The sequence below is a fragment of the Ailuropoda melanoleuca genome, chromosome 11 (assembly GCF_002007445.2).
Source record: "Ailuropoda melanoleuca isolate Jingjing chromosome 11, ASM200744v2, whole genome shotgun sequence".
NCBI classification, from domain to species: Eukaryota; Metazoa; Chordata; class Mammalia; order Carnivora; family Ursidae; genus Ailuropoda; species Ailuropoda melanoleuca.
Window position 1 is genome coordinate 67,110,953 of NC_048228.1, and position 25,439 is coordinate 67,136,391.

At 39.5% G+C, this 25,439-nt stretch overlaps 1 protein-coding gene across 1 annotated transcript in view; it reads right to left on the bottom strand.

Moving 5' to 3' along the window:
* CRACD (capping protein inhibiting regulator of actin dynamics) overlaps window positions 1–22,181 on the bottom strand; it is a 120,556-nt gene extending 98,375 nt beyond the window's left edge. The window contains exon 1 of the mRNA XM_019798440.2: window positions 22,098–22,181. Coding sequence (XP_019653999.2) covers window positions 22,098–22,164 — 67 coding nt within the window. The 5' untranslated portion in view covers window positions 22,165–22,181. The remainder of the gene's footprint in view (window positions 1–22,097) is intronic.
* Between the last annotated feature and the right edge of the window lie 3,258 nt (window positions 22,182–25,439).

Below are 25,439 nucleotides of genomic sequence, written 5' to 3' on the forward strand. Positions count from 1 at the left end.
ATGATCTCAGGGTGATGAGATCAAGCCCCGCATCGGGCTCTGCACTCATTGGGAAGTCTGCTTGAGATTCTCCCTCTCCCTCTCCCCCTACTCATGCACACTCTCTTGCACATGCTCTCTTTCTCTCTCAAATAAATAAATACATCTTTTAGGGGTGCCTGGGTGGCTCAGTCATTAAGCATCTGCCTTCAGCTCAGGTCATGATCCCAGGATCCTGGGATCGAGCCCTGCATTGGGCTCCCTGCTTGGTGGGAAACCTGCTTCTCCCTCTCCCACTCCTCCTGCTTGTGCTCCCTCTCTCACTGTGTCTCTCTCTGTCAAATAAACAAAATCTTTAAAAATAAATAAGTAAATAAATAAATACATCTTAAAAAAATAAATTAAAAGAAAAGAGGGCCTATGTTGTGATGAGCACCAGGTGTTGTATGTCAGTGATGAATCACTGAACTCTACTCCAGAAACCAAATATTAAAAAAAAAAAAAAAAAGAAAAGAAAAGAAGAGAAACTAATGCTCTAGGACTGTGAGCGAGGACTCCAAGGCTTATAATTAATAAGCGGCTAGGTGGAAACAAGAACCTTGAACTTCAAGATTTTAGTCCATCATTCCTCTATTACAGCTTACTTTCTACTAAAACACATATAACACCATCGGATGTTTCCTAATGTCCTTTGGAGGGACTGTACCACAGCCACCACGTGGTTTTCCAGTTCCTCCCGATCTGGTGCCTTCTCCTGTTTAACCTTCTCTCACACTTCTGTAATACATGCTAGCTGCTTGCTCAAAACAATACCCTCACCTGGAAAGTCCTCCTTTCTTTTCATTTCACCAAATTCTGTAGAGCCTTCAAGGCTTGGCACAGGTGTCTGACAGATACAATCTTCTACCAAAAGCAATTCATGTCTGAGCCACACATTCTGACATTTCATTATATTCAATATAATTTAGTAAACCATAATTGTTAAATTATTTGCTATACCACATGAGTTATTTTATATCTGTTTAATGTGTTATTTTATATTTGTTTTGTTCCTGTTAAAGACCAAATCTTTCAGTGGTAAAAGGTGATAAAATACACTTTTGCCATGAACATGTACTAGTGTCTAACAGAGAGGAGACAATAACAAAAGTACATGCTCTTTGTTTTTGCTCCAATACAGTACCTAGTATTATATGAAGACGTGGTCACTGAAATGACTGAGCTGAGGAAGATAAGGCAGAATTTCAGTCTTAAAGGGACTGGGGTACCAGAAGAGCTCCAAGGTAGGGAGTCACCTCCTGAAACTATGTACACAATGAAAGCAGAACAAGCAGCAAGGCTGATTTGATGCTCCTTATACATGTCCTGCTTAAGAAAGGAGACTAGTGGGGCGCCTGGGTGGCTCAGTCGATTAAGCGTCTGCCTTCGGCTCAGGTCGTGTTCGAGCCCCACACTGGGCTCCCTGCTCAGCAGGGAGTCTACTTCTCCCTCCCCCTCTGACCCTCTGCCCCACCTGTGCATGCGTGCTCTCTCTCTCCCCTTCTCAAATACATAAATAAAATCTTAAAAAAAAAACAACAACTAGCTTCAATAGTGGACTCTAGGTGGGCATTAAGTAGCTGCTAAGAGACAGAGAGAAGGGAGAGAGAAAAAGAGAACCGAAGTGTGTTAGCTGTGTCCTAAAACACAGTTACCTTCTGTAGGACAGCTGGTATGTATGATATCAACACACCTGTTGCTGATCGTGGGAAGCAGCACTCATTTTAAAAATCTAGGTAATTCTCTAAGACAATGCCTAGCCCACACTTGTTTTTGTAAATAAAGTTTTATTAGAACACAGCCATACCCTTTTTTTTAAGCCCGTCTATGACTACTTTCGTACTACAAGGATGGAGTCAAGTAGTTTCTGCGAAGCCTAAAATATGTAATATCTTGCCTTTTAAAGAAGTTTGCCCACCTCTGCTGTAAAATCTGGTTCCACTTTCTATAGAGATCACAAAGCAATCTTTGGAAAGGGAGACTCAGAAGCTGTCTATAGATTCGGAAAGGACAGAAAATTTCTTCCTGTTACTGACAATCCATTGCTTTGGTCTATAACCTCATCATTTGACCATTCTGTCTTAGTGTATCTGTCTGTGAAGCTGAGATTATTGTACCTACTTTTGTCTCCTGGAACTGAAATTTTCTGCTGTGTCTAGCTATGATTATTTCCTAATGCTCATGTTCATAAGATATGTTAGGGCAGAAAAAGAATGAATTCTCAGTGTACAACAGTCAGTACAAGTAGTTGCAGCAACAACTTGTTTATCTGAGCACAAGGAAGGCGTAGATTTTTTGAGTTAGCAATAGTAAATCCTTCACATTATGTTTATTGCTTTTAGTGGAATCCTTTCTTAAATGCATTTCATAAATTTTGTCATAGCAACAGAGTATTTTAAACACACTTTAACCCTTTTTTGCTGACTCAGAATCATCATAATGAAATTTGTTACATTTCGGCCTTCTGGGAAACGTAGGGTCCCAGAATGAAGGTGAGCTCACACAAAAGAGCTAAGAAAACAGATTTTGTAGTTCTTGTATGTGCTTTTCTCCTTCTCTCATTCGCAGCCACCATCCTGCAATGCAATGCTAGAATTGGAAGGCGATCTAAATCAACTAACAATCTTGTGCTGAAATTCCTAGATCAAAAAAAAAAAAAAAAGTACTCATCTAATGGGACGGTCTATGTCTTCGTCCACTTAGGCTGCTATAACAAAATACCACAAACTGAGTGGCTTATAAACAACAGAAGTTTATTTCTCACAGTTCTGGAGGCTGCCAGCAAGGTCCAATGAGGGCCCTCTTCTGGAGTGCAGACTTCCCGTTCTGCCCTGACAGTTCTGTCAGGGAGCTCTCTGGAGTCTCTTCTATAAAAGCACTAACCCTATTCAGGAAAGCTCTGCTCTCATGACCTTGTCACCTCCCAAAGGCTCCACCCCCTAACACCATCACCTTGGGCATTAGGATTTCAACATACAAATTTTGGGGAAACATGAACATTGAAATCATAGCAGTCAGGTCTATTTTAGTTCACCAAATCATCAAATATATATATATTGACAGAGATAGAGACAGCCAGTGAGAGAGGGAACACAAGCAGGGGGAGTGGGAGAGGAAGAAGCAGGCTCATAGCCGGAAGAGCCTGACGTGGGGCTCGATCCCATAACGCCGGGATCACGCCCTGAGCTGAAGGCAGATGCTTAACCGCTGTGCCACTCAGGCGCCCCTAAAAATGGAGACTTCTTTGTATTAAAAAGTAATATCTCAAAGAATCATTTTATAATACCTAGTGTTCTGGCCTCAAATTATACCTTAAAGGCCCAAGGGGGCGTTAGGTATATTTCAACATGTTTCTCCCATTGCACTGACCTAAACTTCCTGTCTCCCTTTAACAATGACGTCCTAAATATTTCTACCTGATCATGGGTATATCTAGCTGTAAGATTTTTCCTTTATAAGGAAACTTTATAAGGAGACTTTAAGCACCTCAAGACTCAAAATCAAATGTAAAATATAAAGGGTACCTGAGGTAAGAGAAAGATGGATGAGAGAGAAGAGAAAAATAAAAGCCAACAAAGAAGGAAAGCGTTGAGGAAGGCAGAGAAAAATGGAGGCAAGAGAAAAGAAGATCAAGAAGAAAAAGACAAGATTAATACCCAATCACGATGTCTTTATTCAAAAAATTATAACGTTGAGAGAAGATAACAAATGAAGAGCTATTTATAAGAAAAAGAATGTGAAGAGGCTAAGGTGGAGACTGAGGGACATGGTCTAAGGTTTGTATCCTCTGATACCTAACCCTTTCTAGATCTGATACCAACTGATGAAACCTGGCTCCCAGCTCCAGGGCCAAGGAAGCATGTATGACACCTGTCGTCAGGAAGTGATGGAAACCTAGGTGTAAGCCAAAAGCAAATATGTGGTAAAACAGTACTAGCAACTGAGGGAAAAAAACAGTTTTGAACCAGGATTAAGGAAGGTTTAGTGTCAACACAATAGAAAGGAATGATGAATAAAAGACTGGAATAGAGTAGGTTAAACCATCACTATTTACAGATGATACGATGGAAAACCCATGAAAGTCACCTAAAAACCTACTGAAATAGAACAGAATTCAGTAAGTCTGATGGAGCATGAATCAACGACTTTCATAAATAATAAACAAAAGATATACTGGGTGAAAAGACCTGAATTATAATAACAGCCACGACAACAAAATCCCAAATAAACTTACCAGGAATATGAAGGAAGATAGGAAGGAACTTAGGGACATTTCTAAAGGACAGGCAAGTGACCAAATGGAAAGGCACACCATGGTCTTGAATAGGAAGATGTGATATCATGAAGACATCATTCTCTTGAATCTCATCTAGAAGTCAAATGCAATTCCAGTAGAAAAGAATAGTGGGAAAGGCTCTGAAAAAGCAGAGTAGTAAGGCAAAACAAGTCCTACCAGATGTTAAGATGTTTTACAGACTCTCAATAATTAAAACAGTATGAAACCATTGCATGAATACACAGAGAGATCCATATGAGAATAGAAAAGCCCAGAAAAGAGTTCCAAAATACATTTTGGAATTTAATATATGATTAAAAGGGTATCTTAAATCAGTGGGGAAAGACCATTCAATATATGTTTGCATAGCTGGACAGTCAACTGGAAAAAGATAAATCTGGAACCAATATTCACACCATACACCAAAATAAACTCCAAGCTGAGCAAAGATTAAAATGCTGAAAATGTAACCATAGAAGTACCAGCAGCCACACACACAAAAAGGAGAATCTGACATTATCTGCCCCCTGGTGGAAAGACACCTATGAAGTAGTCTTCAAAAAAAAAATCCAACTTAAATCTGATAGTGCCTTGATCCAATTACCAATTTACAGAAACAGAAGACAAAGAAACCACACTGCAGGGATGCCATCAGTAAAATCCATATTATGGGAGACTACACTCAGGACACCCAGAGTACAATACTCCAGTGAAAAATGCAAAAACAGTATGTCTGCATACATATTTATTATAGGATGGAAAGAATACAGATTAATATTTTCTTGTATATACATGAAAAATCTCTAAAGAGATTCACATAAAACTAAAAACAGTGGTATCTTGAGGAGGGAGAAATTGGCAATGCAGATGGGATGGGAAGAAGAGTTCACTTTATACATTCTAAACTTGAATTTTTGACATTTGGAAATTTGTTATTTTTTTAAGAATTAAAGAAAGAATGCAAAATGAAAGTACCAATGAACTTTAAAAAAAAAAGGACAGCAGCTCTTAACCTTGAAATGACCATGATAAAAGCTCCTGAGTAGAAGCTCCAGAGAAGTTAACAGCAGGACGAGATAATGAGCACGTGAATTAAGGTAATGTGTCTTGCTTTTTTCACTGGAGTGTTACTATAGTTTCCAAATTCATTTTCCTGACGGCAGTCTTGCACGTTCCAATCAATACTCTAAGGGGCTGTTGTGATATCTTCCTAAATGTGGCAATGATCTTCCTAACAAGCAGACCTAATCATGCTTTAAAACTTTTGGAAGTTTCCTAAAAAATTAAAAATAGAACTACCAAAAAAAAAGAAAAAAAAAGAAAAATAGAACTTGTGGGTATTTATCTGAAGAAATGAAAACACTAACTTGGAAAGATATCTGCATCTTCATGTTCACTGCAACGTTATTCTAACAGCCAAGAAATGAAAACAATCTAGGTATCCACGGATTGATGAATGGATAAAGAAAACATAATATATATGTATACAATGGAGTATTTTTCAGCCATTAAAAAGGATGAAATCTGGGTGGCACAGTGGTTAAGCGTCTGCCTTCGGCTCAGGGCGTGATCCCGGCGTTATGGGATAGAGCCCCACATCAGGCTCCTCTGCTAGGAGCCTGCTTCTTCTCCCACTCCCCCTGCTTGTGTTCCCTCTCTCGCTGGCTGTCTCTATCTCTGTCAAATAAATAAATAAAATCTTTTAAAAAAAAAAGGATGAAATCTTGTCATCGGGGACAACATGAATGGACCTTGAGGGCATTTTGCTAAGTGAAATAAAGATCTAAAAAACTGAGCTCTTACAGAGGAAAGACGGGTGGTTGCCAGAGGTGAGAGTGGGAGGAGGATATGGATGAAGGGGATTAAGAGTGTCTCCCAGTTATAGGGGCACCTGGGTGGCTCAGTCGTTAAGCGTCTGCCTTCGGCTCAGGGCGTGATCCCGGCGTTCTGGGATCGAGCCCCACATCAGGCTCCTCCGCTAGGAGTCTGCTTCTCCCTCTCCCACTCCCCCTGCTTGTGTTCCCTCTCTCGCTGGCTGTCTCTGTCAAATAAATAAAATCTTTAAAAAAAAAAAAAAGAGTATCTCCCAGTTATAAAACAAGCTACAGGGACATAATGTACAACACAGTGACTATACTTAATAATACTGTGTTGCATGTTTGAAAGTTGCTGAGATCTTAAGTTTTTATCACAAGAAAATAATCTGTAACTATATATGGTGACAAATGTTAACTAGACTTACTGTAGTAATCATTTTCCAATATATACAAATATGGAATCATTATGTTGTACACCTGAAACTAATACAATGTTTGATGTCAATTATACTTCAATTAAACAAAAAACTTTCAGTGTGTCTCTCACCTACAGGATCAAGTTCAACTCCCTAGCATGGCACAGCGTTCAACATCTTTCATAGTCTAGCTTTAACCTACCCCTTTTCCAGGGGTTTGCCTTTTAACTTCTCATTACAAATCCTAAACCCAAAACACACTGGATTACTGGCTGGATTCTGAATACGTCAAGCACTATCTTCCCTGTCCATGGTAAACTCCCTGCCTCGCAATTGTGTCTTTCTTCTACAGCTCCATGTTTAGGAGGCCTGCCCTCACTTCCCCCAAGCAGAACTTGCAGGGACCATGCTCCTCTCATAGAACTAATTTCCCCCTTCCATCAGGCTCACAGAGTCCTTTGTTCAAACATATAATACAGTACATGTCACAGCGTGCCATGACTACTATTTGTTCTAATCAATATTTAATAAATGTATTATCATGCCTTATAGCCAACCCAACTCCTTCTCCAAAGATCCTAAATTCAAAGAATGGGATTCCAAAAAGAGAATCAAAAGCCAGGCTTGTAAAAAAAATTACTAGCTCACTGAAATGAATTTATTGGCTTGTCTTCATTCAAGATGGTCCTTGAAATCAACATCCTGTATTACTCACACAGCACATCGAGAGCTGCAGCGAGGCTTGTGCCCTTCTTCCAACAGGTTCCAGCAGGCTATCTGACTCCTTCAAATAGGAACAACTCTCCCCTCGGCATATACCCACGAAGACCCCACTGTCTAGTTTCTTAGGGAGGACAGTGAAGCTGAAGAGCTTGTTAATGGAGCGCCAAGAGTTGGTCATAAGAGCAGAGACCAGGAATCACACATTCTCCTAATTAGATCCCTGTGCTAATCTCCTAGAAAGCAAAGGAAGCCTTCAATCTTACTACTTTTTTCTTGCATGTGTAGGATATCTGAGCTGATGAGCAAGTGTGTGGCTGCAGAAATAAGCCTGAGTGTTGGTAAAGATACGGGCGTGGCTGCTGATCAGAGTGCTGGAGTGGAGGCCCTCCAGACAGGTGGCTCCCTGCTCCACCTATAGGTAGGTTTCTGAGAGCTTTTACTCCTTTTTTTTTTTTTTTACTCAAATGTAATCTTTTGGTCTCCTCTCTCATATTTCTTACAACCAAACTGTCCTAATTCTACTTCCCTCCTCTTCATTTTACTTCCCCGCAGTGTTATCACACTGCAAGCTGCAGTGCACTTAACGATCACTTATGCTTTCACAGATTATGCTGAATCTCTGACCCAACACCATTTACGATTTCACCAAACACAACATTCAAGCACTGACCTAAATCATTACTCTCTAACCACCTCTTCTTATGCTGTGGCAACCCTGGAATCACAGGACTTGAAGCTAGAAGGTATCTGAGAGATAGGGAGGTGAATTCATTCGTCCAAGATCATACTAGTTAACTGCAGAACCTTGATCAGAGTCTGTTTTCCTAATATCCAGTTCACCGTTATTTCTATCACATCATACTATCTCCATTCCTTTCATTTTTTCCCCCTTAGTCTTAGATACTATTTTCGAATTTCTGTTTCATAACAAACTGTGGTCTAGCCCACCAGAATCCTCAAACGAAGGAATTTTCTGATACCAGGAGCATCTTTTTGAATTACATTCAAACTCCCTCTTCCAACAGGGAGTCGAAGTGGTGGGCGAAGGCGGACAGAGAACTGGAATTGGGGGGAAGACTCATGTTATTCATCTTCAATTCATCTACCAGTTAGGTAGTTCCAAAGTGACCTGGTATTATATCTCTTTCATAATATGAGTAAGTTGTATTCAGGGCAGTGAAGGTCAAAAGGCAGGCCAAGCTCCACTGCAACTACTTGGCCAAATATCAAGAAAGATGGTAGATTTAATTGCTCTGTGTTATAGCCCAAATTAAATGAAAGGAACAGTATCATTATAAAATAAATAATTCCAGGGGCGCCTGGGTGGTGCAGTCGTTAAGCGTCTGCCTTCGGCTCAGGGCGTGATCCCAGCAATCTGAGATCGAGCCCCACATCAGGCTCCTCTGCTAGGAGTCTGCTTCTTCCTCTCCCACTCCCCCTGCTTGTGTTCCCTCTCTTGCTGGCTGTCTCTCTCTCTCTCTCAAATGAATAAATAAAATCTTTAAAATAAATAAATAAATAATAAATAAATAAATAAATAAATAATTTCAGTGAGAATCTTACTGTAATCACCCAAAAGCCTTTTAGGGTACAAATTATCTGCAGCCATCATAAGAAGCAAATTCCTGCATATTCAAGTAGACAGCTGCTATGAATTGAAGTTTGTCCCTTCCAGAATACCCTGGAGTCCTAACCCCCAATACCTCAGAATTGACCTTATTCAGAGAGAGGGTCTTTACAGAAGTAATCAAGTTAAAATGAGGTCATTAGGGTGGGCCCTAATCCATGTTCTTATAGAAAGGGGAAATTTGGACAGAGACGTGTAGAGAGGGAGGACAATTTGAAGACACAGGGAGCACATCTATCTAGCCAGAGAACACCTGAGGCTGCCAGAACCTAGGAGAGAGGAATGAAGCAGATTCTCTCTCACAGCCCTCAGAAGGAGTCAACCCTGCCAACACTCTGATTTGGACTTCTAGTCTCTAGAACTATGAGAAAATGAGTTTCTGGTTTTTGTTTTGTTTTGTTTTTGTTTTCACTTTCTGTTGTGTAAGCCACCCAGTCATGGTACTCCCTTATGGCAGTTCTAACAAACTATTACAACAGCTGGTGACCAATGGGATTCTAATGACACCAGCCAATGATGGCAGGAATCACTTCAGGTGAACAGAGGGACTACCTCTCAACATTAATAGAAGGTATGTAGCTTAGCTCACCACAGAAAACAAATCTAAGAGTTTTTCTACTTCAGAATAATTTACATATTTATGCAAAGGCCAATTTTAAATGATGCTTCTCTCTAAATACCACACTGTCACTTTTTGCCAAACTAGGGTACACAGAGTGGCCACACACACACACACACACAGGCGTGTGCATGCACACACACACACACACACACACACACACACACACAGTATATCCCTATATTTGGCTTTGAATAGATCGGAAGTTCCCACAGTTGCTGGGACTGTGATTGCAACAATCCTGTCAGTTTAGCAGATGAGATTGGAACAGCTGCATCTTCAATACACATCATTGTCTTAAAAAGATGTTCTGAATGAATTACAATTAAATTATAGAGCTGTCAAAAAGGGTTATAATAGTAGCATTTATTGACCATATTTACAAGGCCAGACACACACAAAAGGAAATAAAAGCTGAAGGAAAAAAAACCAAAAACCCACTCCACATTACTTACCTCAGCAGGAAATCTGGTTGACGGGAGAAGAGAAGATGAATTAATTATCACACAACGAGCACAGCAACAGCAATACTCTGTGTTTCAGAGGGTCCTCCATTCCAGAAGTCAGAGGCGCTTTATAAGTCATCATCTGGTAGAGACTCATCTCTCTTTTACCATTGGAAAAAGGAGGGCCAGCAAGGTTGCCATGACTCACCCACAGTTACAGACAAGCAAGGGAGGAGCTGGGACCTGAACCAAGAGCAAGGGTGACTCCCACCAGTGGCCTGAACAAGGAAAGCAAAATCAGGACAGCCAGATCTGGCCCCTTGTTCTGCTCTCATCTACAAGAGGATATTAATTTATCCAGCAATATTTATCATGCAGCTCTTGGAGAAGCTTGAATATTGTCCTTCGCTTCTGCCCAAATGACACATGTAAAAGAGGGGAAGAAAATCCTCAACTACCATTTATGCTAGTCAATTCTGTTACTGATCACTAATGCATTCAGAACCACCAGAAGAATGGTACAATTCACTTAGTCACCTTCAACCTCAGTGTCAGAAAGATAAATTGAGGATAGTAATGCTTATGCAGTGAGAAAACTCCTTGAATACAAAAAACAAAACAAAACAAAACAAAAACAAAACAAAAAACAAAAAAACCCCAAACCCAGCTTAGATCACCATGCAGTCCAGCAATCAGCAAATCCCTACTGCGTTCCCTCTTTGTGTAAGATGTGCTAGAAACTGTCAGGGACACAGAGGGGTGTCACGTTTAGACTTGTTTCTCAAGAGCTCATAGTCTAGTTAAAGAGATAAGCTACACAGAAAGATAAAGCGAAACAAGGTAGCACATATACTGTATTTCAAACTACTAACTCAGTCATATAAACAAGGAGAAAATTAATTGATTCTTACCAGTCTATTTCTTACCCTTTCTTCCCTGAATATGATCACATAATGGTGGCTTTCTTGGCATCCTCAGGTTTACCTAAGTGTTCTAAAAATTTATTTCAATTGGTCATTTAATTAAGCCTTCCTTTCCACTAGTAAGTGGTATTTCCATTATACATAAAGTCCCAGCCCAACCCCCCCCCCCCAATTTTAGACCCATCCTTGGTAGCAGTGGAATGAATCACTGGGGAAATCTGTAACAGTGCTACATAGGATAAAATCTATGACTTTATAGGAATTGTTCTCTGAACTAAGACTAAAGATAAATAACACATGACATTATTCTCCTATCCTGTGCCGAGGGGTATCACTTATTGATCGTGTAATTATTTTTCTGTTCAGTGCAAATACAGCTCTACAATCTTTCTTAACACAATACCACTGGAAGCCACTGGTAAATGGTAAAAATTGATTTCTGATAACAGAAGCCATTTGCAATTAAAGTCAGATTTTTTGTCTAACTTCTTAACAAGCTAATGTCATACAACATTTACTGCCCTGAGTAGAAAATGTGATGAGCAGAGCATGATTCCAGACAAGTGTGACAGGGATGGACAGCTATGCCCCAGTATCCATTCTCCATTTCCTTAATGAAATGTTAAACTCCAGTTTTAGCTGGCTACCTGGCTCTCTGCTAAAAAGTCTATAGAGAAGTTCTAGATAATGGGATATAGTCAACTTCCAGGATGTGTGCTTAATGGGTGGAGAACACACACTAGGGCTGGCCAAGGAACAAAGAGAAGGAACTTAGGTCCCAGACGTCCTTATGGAAAGAGCCACCATATTGTCCTGAAGTGCCTACCCCTAAGCTGTTACAAAAAATAGAAATACATTTCTATTGTATTAATGTTATTTTCGGTACTGCTCTTTGTGGTCAAGCTTATATCTTTTTTTTTTAAGATTTTATTTATTTATCTGACAGAGAGAGACAGCCAGCGAGAGAGGGAACACAAGCAGGGGGAGTGAGAGGAAGAAGCAGGCTCCCAGCGGAGGAGCCCGATGTGGGGCTCGATCCCAGGACTCTGGGATCACGCCCTGAGCCGAAGGCAGACGGTTAACAACTGAGCTACCCAAGCGCCCCCAAGCTTATATCTTGACTGGTAAAATGAGCACATATTAATTCACACTAACCTAGAGAACCAATTCTTTGATTAGGAACAAAGCAATATGGAAGAGTGAAAGAAAGTTCTGCTTTCAAATAAAAATCAAAGAAAATATTCTTCTAATCTGCTTTAAATATTTTCAGGGGTGAGAATTTCATATGCCTACAAATTCTGTATTTATGTAGAGAAAAGATGAGCAAGCACACATCTCATATATCTTTGCATATAAATCTGATCAGATGGAATATCTCGTATGGAAGTTCACAGGTACAATACTGAGCCACAGGAGTACTGAAATCTGTTTCAAAACCATAGATTCTGACCTCTTGCCATCAGAAATGGCAAACAAATTTGAAACAAATCTGAGGATCTATGCTAGTAAATAAAACAAAGTATGTTTTTCTATAGTGAGTACTGGACTTTGAACTTCCAACCCTTCTCCCAACATGCACACACATACACACACACACACACACACTCACACACATCTATGCTTATACTCACACACAGACATGCATACAAACAAAACATTTATACAGGTTACAAAAGAGTTTGGAAAAGTACAAGGGGGCTTAGTTATCGGTCTTGGATGATTTTTATCGGTACTTATAAAGTACATCGTCACAGGCTCTGTCCCACTCCAAACTGCTCCTTGGTACTACTGGAATCTGAAGAGCAAGCGAGACAGGTGTGTAACAGCTCAGCGTGGCTCATATGCAACCCTGCTATAATTTCATGGTAGGAAAAAACGCAGGGTTTTCAAAGGCCAATATGCATAGATTCCATCTCCCATAACTCTTGGTGTGTGCATTATTTATTTTTGGTGGGTGTGGGAAAGGAAGGGAATCTAATGTCCTTTTAATTTTTAATGTCAGCACCCAATTTAAAAAACCCTCTTTAGACCTGATTTTATTTACCTTAATCCTCACCTTTCCCTGGCTTACTCTCAGGCAAAGCTAGCCAATAATTACAAAAGACCAAAAGGATTATAATGATTCATTTTTCTCTTTTTATATTTCATTGAAATTTTTCCTTTTTTAAACAAGTATCATCTCACCTAGAAGTGAGATCTAAAACCTCACCAACATAGAACAGAATGATAGAAGAGTCAACAGATCTGTTTGCCTACTACTAAAACACCTCATTCAGTGAAGCTAGGGAGATGGATTGCCAGATCCCAATAACAGGCCATTTTAAGAAAAGGAATTTTAAATAAATATGAGCAAAAACAACCAAAAAAAGGGCAAAGAGCTACAGCCTAGAGTGTAAACCGGAGAAGTTTAGGTACTCAAGGAACCCAAATTAATGTATTTAGATTATCGTATTAAGACAAAAGGACAAGGCGCCTGAGTGGCGCAGCCGGTTAAGCATCTGACTCTTGGTTTTGGCTCAGGTTGTGATCTCAGGGTCATGGGATCAAGCCCCACATCGGACTCCAAGCTCAGCACAAAGTCTGCTTGAGATGCTCTCTTCCTCTTACCCTCCAGCCCACACATGCATGCTCTCAAATAAATAAATCTTTTAAAAAAATAAGAAAGGTCATTCTAGCTCATCGATCTTGCTACTCCGTGTCAAGGGACCAGCCAGATTGTTCCCGAGGCAAGGTGACTGTGTAGGAATATGCAGGCTGCTCCTGCATGAGGCTGCCCAGCCAAGTGTGCTGGAGGTGAATGAAGCTACTCGTCGAGTGCCAGGCCGGGGGCTCCAGTGTAGGGCTGTGTCTGCTTGAAGGAGGGGCAAGTTTTTTGACTATGCACAAGGTTTTGAATCCTGCGCCCATGGAGCTGCATCTGCCTGGAGAGGACACTGAGGGGAGTAGATTATGCCAACTCCAGAATATGCCATTTTAGCAATAAGGATTATTTTGAGCTGAAGGCAACTGAGAAGCAGGTACAGGAAAAGCTCTCTGTCCTTCCCTTATTTGCCCAGAAGCAGGACAAACATTGTCACAGGTATCCTCCCTCCAGTCTCTGCCAAGAAGGACAAAAGAGAAAACTTAAACCATTATCAGCCTGGAGATGGCACCAAAAGAATCTACATAACAAACCTTACCAAGCAACTTTTATCTTTCATTAGTTTCTTTCTATATTTGTCTCCCCACAATTTGCCACCCCTAGAAATTCAAAGTCCTTTTACCTTCTCTTGTCGTGTCTCGAAATATTTATTGTTCCATTGCTAAGATGGTATGGAAAATCAAATTCTAACCATCCCTTGAAGTTATTATCTCCGAGTACTCCCATTCTAAGTGTGACGCACACATTAAAAAACTTTTTTTTCAGGGGCGCCTGGGTGGCTCAGTTGGTTAAGCATCTGACTCTTGATTTCAGCTCAGGTCATGATCTCAGGGTCCTGGGACTGAGCCCTGTGTTGGGCTCCACGCTCCTTGGGGAGTCTGCTTGTGTCTCTGCCCCTCCCACCGCTCATGCTCTCTCTCTCTCAAATAAACAAATAAAACCTTTTTAGAAGACAAAAACAAAAAGACCAAACTTTTTTTTCAGGGCACTTGGGTGGCTCAGTTGGTTAAGTGTCCAACTCTTGGTTTTGGCTCAGGTTATCATCTCGGGGGTTGTGAGATTGCGCCCCCTGTTGGGCTTGTGCTCAGCGCAGGGTCTGCTTATCCCTTTCCCTTCCTCTCTGCTCCTCCCCTGGCTTGAGCATTTGCTCTCCCTTTCTCCCTCTTGCTCAAATAAATCAATAAAATCTTTAAAAAAACCTTTCCCCCCCACTAATCTGTTTTTTGTCAGTCTAATTTATAGAGCCCCAGGTAGAGAACCAAGGAGGATAGTAGTAAAAGTAATTTTTTCCTTCCTTACAACACCTGTCCCTCATTCTCAAAGAGCAGTTTTGTTTCAAGGATCAGAAGATCTGTAGCCCTGTATGGAGTTAAGGACTAGATGATTTCAAAAAAGGGAAGAAAGAGGATTGGGGATACTATGTATGCACCCTCTTTCAGCAACAGGGTACCCCTGGGTTAGGAGGAAAGGCTGAAGTGAGCAGAGCCAGCGTCATGGGAATGTAACTTGTACAGTCCCAAAGAGCTTATGCTTGTTCTAATGTTTTGCTTGTACTGTTTTAAAATTCTTCATTTTTCATTTTCCTAGACCCCACAAATTTGGTAGCCATTCCTTAAGGTAAAGGAGGCATAGTAAAGGGTGAGGATTTAGAAACCACTTGATGCTGCAGCCTCTGGAAGCACAGTTCAATATTCAATTCTGGACTTGGGGGTGAAGAGACAGAGGGACCTCAAGAAGTTACTGACCAGGCCCACCTACAATCCATGGACCGCTAACAACAGAGCACCCAGGGCCTGCTGCCAGGGGTGAGCATCTCAGGGTGGTTACTTTTGTAACCCAATTGCTCCTCCCGCAAGTATGAAAAGAGGATTTGAGTCCCTTAGAGAATTACTCCCAGGTACCAAAAAACACAAGTACTCCAGATCAGTGATGGTCCTTTCCATTCTCAGTGATCGCTGGTTGACTACTAGCCCAGGACAGCAGGAGGGAGACACAAAGAGGAGTTTCTTTACTGACTAGTTTGATCACAGACACTTCTTTTAATAATGGGAAGATTTGGTTGTCATGCTCGTCTGTCCTCCTCTCCTTCTTTATTACCCTTCAGCATTTTTATCCTTCTCTTTTAACTCCCTTAACTTTTATTACAATGTGCAATATTACAATGTTAATTTTTTATAGGAAATCTTTAAGAAGCTTCATTAAGATCATAAGTATCCCCCCACTAATTCAGCAGAGACAAGTGATTAGGGTGAAAATAAATTCTTCTGAAATTTCAAAATGATAGCACAAATGAGGTTTTAAGACTTATCCTACTGTTATCTCCAACTGATAGAATTATAAAGGATTTTTTAAAAGATTTTATTTATTTATTTGAATCTTTAAAAAGGGGGGGGGTGCCTGGGTGGCACAGGTGGTTAAGGGTTTGGTAAGGGTTTGACTCTTGATTTATGCTCAGGTCATGATCTCAGGATCATGGGATCCAGCCCCAGGCCTGGGCTCCAAGCTCAGCGGGGAGTCTGCTTCAGATTCTCTTTCTCCCTCTTTCTCTGTCCCTCCCCCTGCTTGCACTTGTGCTCTGTTTTTCCCTCTAATAAATAAATCTTTTTAAAAAAAGATTTTCTTTATTTACTTGAGAGAGAGCACATGCAAGCAGGGGGAGGGGCAAAGGAAGAGGGAGAAGCAGGCTCCCCACTGAGCAGGGAGCCAGACACACGGCTCAAACCCAGGACCCTGGGATCATGACCTGAGCCGAAGGCAGACGTGTAACTGACTGAGCCACCCAGGTGCCCTGATTATAAAGGATTTTTTACCTTCTTTATATTCTTAAATATCTTCAAAATGTTTCATAATATTTTATGATTAGAAAAAATAAAAATTTCAAAAGGTTTAACCTGAGTAAAAACTATTTCCACATATTTTAGAAACATCTTTTTCCATATAAACTACTGATATACTAATTTTTTTTTAAGATTTTACTTTTTAAGTATTCTCCACACCCAACACAGGGCTTGAACTCACAACCCTGAGATCAGGAGTCACCTGCTTTACTGACTGAGCCAGCCATGGGCCCCTAAACTGCTGGTATACTAATTAGAAATTAATTTTATCTGTTCATTAAAGCTGGTTCCTTAAGAATTTCTACTTGGCAATACTTTGATAGCTTAGCTCAAATTGCTCCATCATTTCATCTTCTGAAAGCCTTAAGAATGTCACTTAATTTTTCAAATGTGGGGATTGAAAAACACAGGAAAAAGAAAAGTAAAAATCATTCATAATCCAGTCGGTTGAAAAAATAATGTAAAATATAAAGCAAAATATCCCCAACCCCAGTTTTCTTACACATGAACAGACTTACCTTCAAATACACCTTTTTTTTTTTTTTAAAAAGGGAGATATAAAATTTTCATTTTTTCACATGAAAGTATAACATGCACATCTACATTGGGCATCACACACACACACACACACACACACACACACACACACACACAATATGAACCTTGTTCTTCTTAATGGCTCTGTGAACCATGATTTATTTAGCCAATTTTCCTACTGCTGAGCAATAGATTGTTTCTTGCCATTGCAAATACAGCTTCAATGAATATTTCTGTATATGTATTTTTATATACAATGCTATTACTTCTGCAAAATTCTTTTTTTATTTTTTAAGTAGGCTCATGCCCAGTGTGGAGCCCAATGTGGGGCTGGAACCCACGATCCTTAGATCACGACTTGAGCTGAGATCGAGTCGGACGGTTAACCAACTAAGCCACCCAGGCGCCCCCACTTCTGTAAAATTCTTAAGAGTGCTATTCTTCAATTAAAGAGGGCAGCATTTTAAATCTTAATAGATGCAATCAGGGGCGCCTGGGTGGCACAGCGGTTAGGCGTCTGCCTTCAGCTCAGGGCGTGATCCTGGCGTTATGGGATCGAGCCCCACGTCAGGCTCTTCCGCTATGAGCCTGCTTCTTCCTCTCCCACTCCCCCTGCTTGTGTTCCCTCTCTCACTGGTTGTCTCTATCTCTGTCGAATAAATAAATAAAATCTTTAAAAAAAAAATAGATGCAATCAAATTAGCCTCTTAAAAGGTTGATCAATTATACTCTCATAGCATATAAGTACCCCATTTCTCACATCCTTTATTCCATATAACATTATAACATTTTTCAAATGTTCTTCATATGATTCTAAAAGAAGTGTTTTAATTCACATCCCAGAACATCTTTTCATATAATTTTGGGCCACTAGGAAAACTTCTGTAAATGTGCTCATATCCGTGCCTATGTTTTCACTGTCTTTCTCTTATTGTTCACTTTTATACACTTCATTGCTCAGCACCCCCCATTAATGCTAGCTGAGTCAATTCTTCACAAGGTCCAGGGCTGCGGCTGCCCTTAGACTGAGGGGACAGCAGCATTTAAGAACACAACAGCTTCGTGAGTTAATTTAATCTTTTATTGATCTCACATCCTAGCATGAAAGAGTAAAAGATGTCTACCTGCTACTAATGACCCAAAGTATAAAGCTTTAACAATGCTCTGGAATGTTCAAATACCAAGAGACGGCTTCGTGGAAAGCAACACACCACAGCATACACAGCCATGAAGTTATTTTCTTCACTTGAATAATTTCATGTGTGCACACAGTAGTAAGATCACAGCACACCTCATCACACTGTGAGCAGCCTTAAAGAGACAGAGCCATCTACTCTCACCAGAACAATGTTAATTAAATAACTGCGTAGAACACTCTTATCATCCTTTGTAAAAATACCTGGATGTTTAAAAAAAAAAAACTAGAATAAAATTTACCCCAAAATGACAAATGTTTGGTGAGAATGATGAGTTTGGGAGATATTTTTTCTCTTCTTTAAATTCTCTAAATGGTATTTTAACTTCATTAAAGGTAAGTTTTAATTCTGAAATTTGAGTGGTCGTGGTTGCACAACTCCATGAATGTACTAAAAACACAAAACTGTACACCTTAAAAAGGTAAATTTGATGCTATGTGTATTATTTCTCAATAAAGTTGTGATTTTCATAAAAGTAAAATTCTAAAGTTAAAATACTGCATTGCAGGGGCAGGCAATGTGTGGGAACTCTGTGCTTTCTGCTCAGTTTTGCTATAAAACTACAACTGCTCTAAAAAAATAAAGTATATTTTAAGAAAATACTACGATGTAGTCTTTGTTAATGTCTCACTAATTCTATGTTAAAAATTCTGGAAGGCAGTAGGCTACATAAAAGCCAGAGAACAAACAGACCTCTTGGCAACCCCTTGCTCTTGGCAACAATATCTGATAAGCAGTTGAATGTGGCTTCTTAAAGTATCAATGAAATTTGTGTCAGCATATTCTGTGTGACTCTGACCCTCAGGCAACTTATTGAGCCTGTGTAGTGGAGAGATCTATGCTCCCTCTATGCTTAATAGAATTAACAATGTTAATATTGAGAGGGACAGTAGCTTAGAGATACTCATTCTTTCTCTTTCTATTCTGGCTCAGCTTCTGGAGTCTCAGCTGAAAATTTCATCACGTTGAACTATTTCATATAAAAAAATTAAGTTCTAGGTTAATTAAACAGCCACTAAGAATAAATTGATTCCATTTATCACCAGTGTACTGTAACGGACAAGAACCCATTGGGGAATGGCTATTCTTTTAGAACTTTCTATTTGAAGGCTAAGCCAAAAAGGAAGAACTTACAAATACTGCATCTAAAGTGCTAAATAAGAAGCCGTAATCATCAAGATACAAGTGAACTGTTCTACTGTAATGAATTTGGTAAAAATAGACCCCTCAATGTTTCTTGAATGTTTCTGTTCTTCAAGAAGATATATAAAAGTAAGACCCATTTTTATTCCTAAATGATGAATGGAAACAAAAGAATATTTCTGTGTTATGGCAGTCTGGTGTATGAAAAAGCCACTACCCCCAACTTAGGATCTTAAAAGTTTAAGTTAACTCCAAGTGTTATAAAATCTGTTCTTGAAAGCTCAGGTAGGAGAATGCCTCCTCCTGAAAGGAAACTTGAGAAATCCTTAGGAAGAAATCCTTGAATATTGGTTAGATTTCAAACTAAGGGCATAAGGAAACGTTAGGTTCTTTCTAGCCAAGCCTATTCCTCACGCCTAAATTAAGGTACTGCTAAAAACAAGAAACAAGATTTAAACAATATTTGCCACAAAATTTCACATTTCTTCTTTCAGTTTGCTACCTTGATACAAGTCTTTTGGGGGCTACATCTCATTCAAGTGGCTGTGTTTTCGGATCATCTTCCCATGACAGTGTAACTTGAGGGGAACAGCTGTGACTGCAGATGACTTTTTTTCGGGATTTGTTTTGCCTGCTATGCATCAAGCTGTGGGGACTGACCTCCCCACACCGCCACTGTGTTCTGAAAGAGGTGAGAAGGAGCCCCGGAAAACACAAACACAGAATCACCCAGAAGCCAAAAAACTACGAAAGAATCCACCTGATCAATGAAAAAGGAAACTCTTGACTGAACTTAAGTGATCTATGGCTGCTCTGATTTTATTAAATCTGAATTACTACCCATCAAAACAAAAATTAGCAACCTAAGGCTAATACTTTGGTCTCAGTTTAAAGTATATTATTTTCTCTATCCCTTTTATTTTCCCCATTCAACTTTAATGGTACAAATCCTCTATTCCGCCTTTTTTTTTTTTTTTTAAGTCAGCATGGGGAAAGGACACATTTTCGTGTGCTATCTTATGGGCACTAAAAGGACATGGCAATGGCTCTAAGAAAAATGTTACTTGTGAAGTCACATAGAACACAATGCCTGGCACAAAGGGGATAATAAACTCCCATTAAGGAGTGAATGAGAGCTCTGCTTTTGAAGGTTCTATGTATCTACTTCTTCACCAGTGCAAAGCGGTTCAGCGCATACTATTTTTTCCTATTTTCATATTAAATACTACCTCCTACGCCATCTAAGGGACAGTTAGACAAATACCTTGCTGTATCACCGGAAAGTAGGAATGAGATAGATCATTACGTGTCTGTTTCTTCCCCAATTAAATGCCAGAGTCAAATTCTAACATCAAAGACCTATGATAACACAAATTTGTGCTGGAGAAGGTGCCTTCTCCTACCTTGTGTTTGAGGCTCCTGGTCAGTGGACTATACAATTTCTCATGATTCCAAGAAATAATAGCTTAAAATAAAACCTGGTTTACCTGGGGTTTGGACAAGAAATAGTTGAGAAATCAACTTTATAATCATAGAACTGTGCAGATGAGCCACCAGCAAAGTAAAGCTGTGGTTTCTAATGAGGAAAGATAATGTTTGTCAAGGGAGCCACATAATCGAGAAAAAAGGAAAAACATTCGTCCCTCTCCCCAAATTCACCCTAAACAATAAGAAACTAGGAAGATCTAACAGACTTCTTTGTAACCTCCCTTAGGATGTAGTAAAATCTTTATAACATGAGTCACAGAAAATTACTCTGGAACCAGGCTCTCACACACTGGTAAGTCATACTAGCCAGAGGATCTGTGTTGTTGAGTGGGGGCAAAAAGGGAAAAAGAGAAGTTCAGGGCAGGCATAATGCAGAATGTCTTCCAAAGCTCTCGTCTGTCCTAACTCTGACTTCTACTTTCCCAAAGAGGAAAGTTTATAACATCTAAATAAGCTATTTTAAACCTATTTTTTTAAAGGAGAGAAACTGCTCCAGATAAAACAAAACAAAAGACATAACACCCAGGAAATCAACCAGCAAGAATGAATTAGTATACACAGAACCTTTATATCTCTGCCAAGAAAGGTGGGGTAAATCCAATCACTGTTAGTTTCCACGTAAGTCATTCGAAGGAATTTTGGGAAACAAAACTGAAATGCGAGTTTAAAAATCAAAATGTTCTGATCACTAGTAGTAAAAATAGATGAATTTTAGGGCTCATTCAATGAAATATATTATGACAATTCTTATTTATATGGTATTATTGAAGGATGAGGTTAACTGTTATTCCTTTCAGTATAAAAATTTTCAAAAATAAAAGCATTTTGAACAGAAATTTTTCCATAACACATTGTACATGAATAGAATGTAAACTGTTCTTGGGATCTCAGGGCCATTACTATTAGGCTTCGAGGCAATAAAATGATGTCTTAAGGGAAGTATTCAAGATGGTCAGTTCCTATCAATGCCCTTGTGCCTTAAAACATTTCTGTGCCCATTTTAAAATAAGTATTCTGCCTCCTTCTTTCATGTGTTTAACTGTCACTTCTTGTTAGATCGGTGAGCCTGATTCTCATAATTCCTTCTCCTTTTAAATTTATGCTTCTTGTGCCTATGACAGAGGAGATTAAATAATCCAGCAGGACAGAATTATATGTCTAGAGAAAATCATTAGGTGTCGGGCAAAAGGCTAAGAAGCCCCCCCCAGGAGTTTGGAGGATGAATGGCATCCCTTTGAGCTGCCTTTGCTTTGTTGTGTCCCAGACAGTTGAGGTTACTGTACAAGTAATTTATAGTTAAATCCAAGTAATTGTGTACCTAGAAGCAATAAGGAAAAGATGGCTTTCGTCTCTTTAATTTGCCACTCCGCATAGCCATTCCGTACCGTACCTGAAACAACAGCACTCAGAGCCTCATTATGGACATTCTGTGTAAGTTTAATTTCCTCCATGGCCATGATTTTGTTAAACGTTACTGAAATAAAAAGTACAGCATGCAATCTATGAGCACAAAGCCTACGAAATTGTTAAAAAAAAAAAAGTGCCCCACACTTATATTATCAAATCTGTCCTATATCTTCCACTTCAGTGAAAGAAAGCACATTACCTTCATCATATGGATGTATATAATTTGTAATAAAATGGAATAGATGGAGGAAAACAAACTGATACCTGTAATAAAACACTGAAATTATTATTGCATTTCACAGTCTATAAAAATGGCACATTCACAGAATTACAGTCTCCATCAAACTGCTGACCCCTAACAAGAGGGAGAAATTTACTGCACTCCTCATTCCCGAAAAGGAAAGGTAGGATTAGTTCCCGGATGTTTTCCCTTTCAGTATTAATGGAGTCAGTGTTTACACTAGATGGAACTACATAATTCCCAAACTATGAAGAAGAAAACTCTATCTTGCCAAATTTACAACCCTCTCACATCTTATCTCTTCTGTTTCAAAATGTTCTCAGATATCCAAAAATTTGTATTCTGTTATTATAGTCTAATTTCTTGTAATGCTTTTAAACTAAGAGAATAATAGGTTTATAAAACACAACAATAATCATGATGAAGTTTTCTTTTGTTCCTGTATTATTTTCGAAGTAGTTCGACATATTTTGCAAATATTCATTCTCACAGAGGCTGTTTATTAGGAAAAAAATTATCCTGGATTGACAAACTAAGGCAAAAATAATTTTTGAAACATTTAAATTTATATAAAGTTAGAGTTTTACCCTCCTGCTTTGCCAGGTATAACAAGTTTCCATATTAAGTTCTATTTTTTTAGAAAAATCAAATTCCATGTGCTCTTCTAGCTATGCCCATAGGTTCTTCTGGCATCCATCCTCCTACTTGGTATAAGTAATCATCTAAACTGTCTTAATACCACAATGTCTTTTTTTTTTTTTAACCTTTCTTATACTGTTTCAAATACCAACCACAACCACATTTTTATTAAGTATTACTTTCTCTGCATTTCTGTAAACTTTAAACTTTTTTCTTATTTTTATTTTTTTTAAAGGTTTCATACCCAGCATGGAACAGACACCCCTAAACTTTTGATCTTTGTAATTTGTACAGCTTGTATCATCTGTTTCTTTTTTTTTTTAATTTTATTTATTTATTTATTTGAGAGAGAGAGAGAGCAGAGTGAGAGAGGGAGGGAGAACACAAGCAGGGGTGAGGGGCAGAGGGAGATGCAGACTCCCCGCTGAGCAGGGAGCCCGATGTGGGTCTTGACCCCAGGACCCTAGGATCATGACCCAAGCAGATGACCAAATGCCCCAAGACGGCCACTTTCTAATCCCTAGAACCTGTAAAATATGTTACCTTACACAGCAAAGGGGCTTCGCAGACGTGAATAAGCCAAGGATGTCGAGATGAGAAGATTATCCTGGATTTTCCAGGTAGGCCCACTGCAATCATGAAGTACCCTTAAAAGGGAGGCAAGAGTGTCAGGAGTCACAGGAAGAGGTATGATGACAGAAGCAGAGGTCAGAGAAAGACTGGAAGATGCTAGTGAAGGGCAGCAGAATATGCCACCTCAAATATGCCATTTTGGCATATTGATTATTTTGAATGAAAGTTATTTGGGGGACAGTCAGTGCAAGAAGGACACTCTTCTCTCCTGTGTGTGCCTCCTGAAAGCAGGAAATAAATCTCTCATGTGAGCAGTACCCTCCCTGTACCAGGAGGGTAGAAGGCATCCTTATTAGTAGAGAGGCAAGTTAGGGCCAAGAGGCCATATAACAAACTTTGTTACTTTTTCACTAATTTAGTAGCCCAAACCCAAACCTTTTTGTTCTGTCAATTCTTCATAAATTGATTGTTTGTCTAAGAGGTATACAAGCTTCCTGCTTTGCTTACTTCTTTGAGTCTCATATTTTTAGGGGGCTCCTGTACGTATGAAATCAAATTTGTTTTTTTCCTATTAATCTATCTTATGTCCATTTCATTATTACACCAGGCAAAGAACCTAGAAGGAAACATTTTTCCACCCCTACACTACATTGCTGGCCTTGAAGATGGGAGGAAGGAGCTATCGTAGTCCAATGACGGTGGCCAGTCTCTAGAAGCCAGAAAAGGCAAGGAAAGGGATTCTCCCCTTGAGCATCCAAAAGGAACTCTTAAGATGATAAACTTGCATTGTTTTCAGCCACTAACTTCAGGTGATTTTGTTACAACAGTAAGAGGAAACTAATATACATCCTGAGAAAATGATCAAGGTTTCTGTGGTCACATAATTTTGGGAAACATTATTCACTCTATCTCCTTCTCAGTGCCTACAATTTGAGAAGTCCTACAATAAAGAGTCCTGTTTAACTTTGTTTAACTAGAATTTCCCAAAAGTTCTGACCATAGACATTTTAAAGACTATTTAACTGGAACCCACTTTGGGAAATAATGGTTTAAGGATTTATGCTATGGATGATGGCATCCAGAAGGAGGCAGACGTTCACTGATCTGGACTGAAATTCCATCCACTGATGCCGTTTCAGTGAATTATTATTGAGTGTCCATTATAGCTTTACATTGTCACAGGTACTGGAATGAGGGAAGAAGGGATGAGACATAAAGACAAAAGAAAATATTACTGATTCTAAGGAAATTATCATTTCATATGGGATATGACATATTTACCAAAAACTATAAACTGGGTAGAAAACGTTAGGTTCTGTGTGTATATATGGTGGCAGGATGAGCTGTTCTGGAAGTTTGGAGGAAAGAAAATGAGTAATTTCCGGGAAGTGGGAGGTGTCAGAATGAATTATGGAGGAGCTGGCTTTCGATTTTGTCTTTTAGGGGCAGTGAGGCTGAGGGAAGAGGGAGAAGAGAAGAAGGCGTTCTGAAGTGGTGGTCGCAGGGTGAGCAGCCTTACTGATCACTGGCACTACCTGACCCCAGAACTAAGCTGTTCCCCACTAAGGAAGGTAAGACAAGTCTTGGTAAGTCACATCCTTGTCTGTGCAATAATCAGAATTATAAATTGGGGTTCTAGTTCCAGAAAATTCTGAAGTCCTTACAAAAACACCAAAATTTATGGCAAATAAATGAGCATCAAATGACATGTTTTTAAAATACACAAGTATAGGGGTGCCTGGGTGGCTCACTTGGTTGGGCATTTTACTCTTGAGCTCAGCTCAGGTCTTGATCTTGGTTGGGGTCATGGGCTCGGGCCCCATGTTGGGCTCCTTGCTAGGTGTGGAACCTACTTAGAAAAATAAAGTTAAG